The sequence below is a fragment of the Lottia gigantea genome (genome assembly GCF_000327385.1).
Source record: "Lottia gigantea unplaced genomic scaffold LOTGIsca_614, whole genome shotgun sequence".
Taxonomy (NCBI): Eukaryota; Metazoa; Mollusca; class Gastropoda; family Lottiidae; genus Lottia; species Lottia gigantea.
In genome coordinates this window covers 13,078-18,816 of record NW_008710097.1, presented here as the reverse complement: position 1 = coordinate 18,816, position 5,739 = coordinate 13,078, and the positions used below count along the sequence as shown (strand labels likewise).

Sequence of the window (5,739 nt, the reverse complement as noted above, 5' to 3'; positions counted from 1 at the left end):
ATTATAAAATTGGTCTAATCAGTAGATGCTTATACGAATACGGGTATTGACACGGTCTTATTAAGTAAGTATGACGAATGGTTTGGACACGATGGAAGATGCTATTCAGACACCCAAATATTTTAATTATATCATAGGCTCTATTATAAAAAAAAAACAATATAGACATAAACCTATAAATAAACAATGAAAATACCAGTGCTTCATAACTGGCGTGGAATTCCTACAACATGCTTCGTTGAATCTACTCTTGACGTTTCCCAACAGGTATTAGATGGAATGTGGGTTCAGCACGGTAAAAGAAACGTGGCTAGTTGAAGATAACTGAGAGAGGTGATCTACGACTGAAATTTACATCATTCAATCTGGACAAACAGATAATCGTGAACAAACATTCGGCCCAAGGGTCACATTAAAATATCTTGATATGTGAAGTATGATTTTATATTCATTCATGGTTAATCATGGAATAAATTTTTCGAGTGAATACTTTTAAAATGATTGATTTATTATGAGGAGGAATATATTTGGCTCTTTCGGGGAGGAATGATCTCACTAATAATAATAATAATAATATTAGCGTGGAAATTATGCCTGGCCTTTTCACAATTTTGCTCTTCAAGGGAACATAACAAATAATACAAAAGAAACTAAAAACAGAAAAACTACAATCAGAAAAGCAGTAAACAGTTATATACATTGATCATTCAATTGAATATGTTGTTCTATTTTTTCAAAAAAGAAAAATTTTGCCAAAACATTGATTTTCTTTAAGGATCGAGGTAAAGAGTTCAGACTTATTTCGATTTTAAGAAAATTAGAAAATCAAGTTGGCGGCCAAAGTATCACTTCCGGTCTGGATTTTATATTCTTCGTTTTTTTGTATTAGCATTTACTTACGACCTGCATAAATTCCGTTGACCCATTTCATTTACACCGGAAGTTATTCGACCGGAAGTAGATTGTACTTTCAATTGATTCCACCTTCAAAACCGGAAGTGACGTCAAAACTCTGACTGTATCATATCATTGACTTTATTGATGTCTCTTTGCTTTTTAAATTTCAGATCAATCGATGCAAAAACAAAAAAGTTGCAAAAAAATTTCAAAATTCAATCGAAAAAAGTTTGCGACTAATTTTCGAATTTCGTAATTTTACAAGTGCTATCTGATCAGAAATTACAGCTAGATTTTAAAAATGAAAACCCGAAGAAAATCGATGCAAAAATGCGCCTTCTAGAATCAATTTACGAGTTTTTGTAAATGTTGCACTGTGGCACTTACGGTTTTGCAAAAATGTTCCAATTCATATTCATTAACAACGTTGCCACTGCAGAAGGTTTACACATGTAGAAATGTTGATGTAGCTATTGAAGCCTAGTCTGTGTGCCCTGTGGAAATTTCGAAAAAAAAAAAGAATTGACAATATGATAACAAACTGGGACTTTGCCGAAGCAAAGTCCCACAATTAGCTATTTTAAAGAGAAAAATGTATTTATTGACTAAATGACGTTTTTGAACTGTAAGAATATTCAATGATGTAGATAAGGTTTCATGGGAAGGTGACAGTGGAGACGGTTTAAGTACTGGTTTATTATTAATTAGCCTAAAAATCAATTTTTGAAGTCTATAAAAGGCAGCAGAAGAATAATTATTACAAGTATCCCAAATGGTGAAGCAGTTATAAATGCGGGACTGAAAATGAGCGAAATAGAATAATTTAATAAAGTTTGAAGGAGGAGAGGATTAATCTTGCTCATTTGAAATAATTTCTGGTTTAAAATTTTATGAATTACATGTTTATTCCAATTAAAATTTTGATCCAAAATAACACCCGATAGTTTAAAGTCTGAGAGAATTCAATAGTTGCAAAGAAAGATAATTTTTCTGGAATTTTTAATTGATGATTGGAGCCAATAAACATAGTTTTAATTTTCGATTGATTTATAATCATAGAATAATCATGACACCATTGAACGATTTTATTAGTTTCTGATTGAAGAACAGAGTTTAAAGAGCAAATATCTAAATAAATTGTAGTATTATCAGCAAACAAATCACAGTTACACGTAAAATGAAGTGGAACATCATTTATAAAAAGATTGAATAACAAAGGACCTAAGAAAGATCCTTGAGGTACACCAGAAGTTATACATTGAAATGTCGATTGGTTTTGCCCAATGGAGGTACATTGGTTTCTGTTATGGGTGTAGGATTCTAAAAAAGACTATTCGAAAAATTATAGGGTAAAAGAATATTATGAATTATCATATCCAAAGCTTTACGAAAATTGAAAAATATTAATCCAGTAAGGATGCTATGATTGAGTGATATTTTAGAAATTTTCTGTTATATTGAGAGTGCTGTGTGGCAGGAACTATTTAATCTTAAGCTAGATTGTTTTAAATATAAAAGGTTATAAGTAGTTAAATAGTAGTTGATATGGAAATGGTCAAACAGATAATGAACTTGTCCCTTTAATGTTTTAACGTGACAAATATCGCCAGTCCCATGCACTATCTACAGTAAAGTCTTGTTTTGGGTGTGAAAAACATCTCACTAATTGACAATTAACAGTGTTGATTAAATTAGGACCATAATTAAAACTGATACAGCCGTTCATCTGTAAACATTGCTGGATACACTCATATACATTGGCTACTTCATATGGTAAGAGTGTACAATTTGGTGAACTGGAACGTTTACCTGTCACTTTTTTTACATGAATTTCTGGAATAAAGAAGATAATCATATATTTAAAGGTTTCCAATTCTTGCTCACTGTTGCTTTAAAAAGAATATAGTCAACGTTGATAATGAGTGTTGTTCCAAAGTGCCTCAAAACTTTGGTAACAAATAGGCGGTCTATGTAGCTTTAGTTTTTCTTTTAGATTGGAAGCAACTAGCTTTGGCAAAATCCTAAATTGGACTCTCTTTAAACTGATAGTGTGGAAACTTTTGCATTACAAGCATTACACGCTTTGATTGGTTAAAACAGACGTCATTAGAACGTGACTATGGTTAAAAAATATCATAAGATTACACAATGAAGGCGAACAATATCAATAATAAAGATAGCTTGCCAGGCAAGGTAATATACGCCTACTGGCATTTTTCGATTTTTTTGATTTTCAATTGGGTTTATCCTTGGGTGATAACAAAGACTCAAGCTAAGTTTTGTCAAAATCCGTCAAGAATTGTGCCTTCTAGAATGTTTGCGAGCTAAATATTGAACGCGTTCTCAAGAACGGAGGCAGAAACTCCTACTAAATATTTTTCGATTCTTCTTATTTTCGATAGGGTTCATCCTTAGGTGATAACAAACGCTCACACCAAGTTTCCTCAAAACTCGTCAAGAATTGTGTGATTTAAATTGAGCGCGTTCTCAAGAACAGGGGCAGTAGCTCGAACTAAATATTTTTAAATTCTTCTGATTTTCAATTTTGGGTGATTACGAACACTCACAATAAGTTTTGTCAAAATCAGTCAAGAATTGAGTCTTAAAGAGTCTTTACGAGCAATTGTGGACGGACGGACGGACATGAGTGACAGCAATATACGCCCCCATTTCATGTGTGCGTATAAAAAGGAACTAAATTGTATTCTAATTTGAATTGGATTTATTGAGGATTTTCTAGCACAATGTCCGAGTTTTTGAGATAATTGCATCATGATTCGGTAAGCATTTTCTGGAATTTAAAAAAAAAAACACTAATTACCTGACGAGAAACCGAAATGACGCTAATAAAAAAATATTTATTGAAATTCTTGACAAATTGCACGTTTGGGTTTACTTTCTGAAATAGAGTTTTAACGGCTAGTAAATCAAATATTTAGTTGTCTATAATCTCCTTATTAGAAGTATATATCCCTTTATTCTAAACCTACCAGGTAAGTACTGTGTTGAACAGCCATTGTATATATCACCAAATATCTCTAATTCACATATTGTTAAAACTGTCGGGTTGTTCAAAACTACCAGAACAAATCTTCCCAAACATATTTTCGTACATGTTAAATTTGTCCAGGTGGCTCTCTCTGCTGTGTTCGGGTGATTGACACAAATACAGTATTCAGTATCCACCATGTTATATTTGATATGAGGACCAGGATCATATTGCCAAACAGAAACAGTAAAATCTCTTAATCTATCGCCTAAAATTAAAATTAATATCAACAACTTAAACAGCCAAATCTTCTTTCAATTGATGACTGATAATCTGTGACTGTAGGAGAATTGTTCACACTGTCTCACTGAATATTGTTCACAATAATACAATCACAACTGACAGGGACCTGAGTATTTTTTCTCATCCGACAAATAGTGAATGAGATCATTTCCATATCTGCTTAGACGAGCTGTTTTGGGGCCAAAATGGCAGAATGAAACCGAATTGAAAAATATATCATCTTGACGTATGCCTGCATCGAACTCCAGACCCCTAATGCACAAGTGCGTAATACACTTTAACCACCTTGCTCCCTTTTTAAGATAACAATGGTTGCCTAGCACCAAATTCCATTCAAATCAGATGATAATTATAATTATAATGTGGGCGAATAAAAATTATGTTAAGTAGAATTCAAATAGCCACTGTGAAAAAAATTTTAAATAAAAAAAATTCAAGATGTAAAATAAACAGAATTTCAATTAAAACGAGACCAAATTTTTCGTTCTGTTTCTTAAACTTTTATTCTTAATATAGCCACTTCAATTACGGTCTTACGACAGCCCACTTGAATGTTCGTCAAATTGACCTTTTTTCAAGATTTAAAATACTCAACCATTAACTCCATATCTATTTAAGATCTTGATACTTGTAATTTCATATTCAGCTTCTAAGTCAACCAACAACCAATTGGGTGTATCTGTTGGCAAATGTGTATGAGAGCAATTATTGTCGCCGTCTTTATTTAGAATTCCATCGACCGCATTGGAAGAATATGTTCTATTTGAATATTCACTGGTGTGTCTTGTTGGTTTGTTTAGTGCCAGATTCTCTAATCCAAAAACTAGAAAGAGACGAAAGAATTATCTGAACATCGAAATAAAAGTAATTTATTTACAGTTGAAGTAATTGTAATTGAGTAGTATGACTTAATTAAAGTCATAAAATAATGGTAAATGATTGTATACAATTTTATGTACAGCATAAGGTTTGTTTGAAATGTGCTAATACAACTTCACTTACAACAAGGCTTAAGGTAATTGTTAATGTACATAAACAAATTTATTTACATGATAGCCTAAGGCAATTGTAAATTAGTGAATACATCTTTATTTACAACATTAGGTAATTGTAAATTGACGTATGCATCTTTATTTTCAGCATGTGGTTTACAATAACTTTACTAACATAAAGTTTGTTTTAAATGTACGTATACGACGTAGTTTTTGGCTAATTGTAAAAGAGGGCATACAACTTTATTAGGATTGACTATTATCGGTGACTTGCCAGATTGGATTGCAATTCGAACAATTAGTGTGTCAGTCCCGCTACAAGGCTACCATAGCGGTGCATTCCTTGAAGCGATCATGATAATTCTATATGTCTAAAAAAAAATCACTTACCAACTATCTCATCTGTATTCCAAAATCCAAATAAATTCAACAAAACTAATTTCATCCACACAAACGGCATATTATAAAATTGGTCTAATCAGTAGATGCTTATACGAATACGGGTATTGACACGGTCTTATTAAGTAAGTATGACGAATGGTTTGGACACGATGGAAG

At 32.2% G+C, this 5,739-nt stretch overlaps 1 protein-coding gene across 1 annotated transcript in view; it reads right to left on the bottom strand.

Annotated features, from left to right (window-relative positions):
- Positions 1-2,485: 2,485 nt before the first annotated feature.
- The window catches only part of LOTGIDRAFT_175990 (hypothetical protein), a gene marked incomplete at both ends in the record, with an annotated part of 3,776 nt that continues 522 nt past the window's right edge, over positions 2,486-5,739 (bottom strand). The window contains 3 exons of the mRNA XM_009064324.1: positions 2,486-2,730; positions 3,888-4,154; positions 4,818-5,012. Coding sequence (XP_009062572.1) covers positions 2,486-2,730; positions 3,888-4,154; positions 4,818-5,012 — 707 coding nt within the window. The remainder of the gene's footprint in view (positions 2,731-3,887; positions 4,155-4,817; positions 5,013-5,739) is intronic.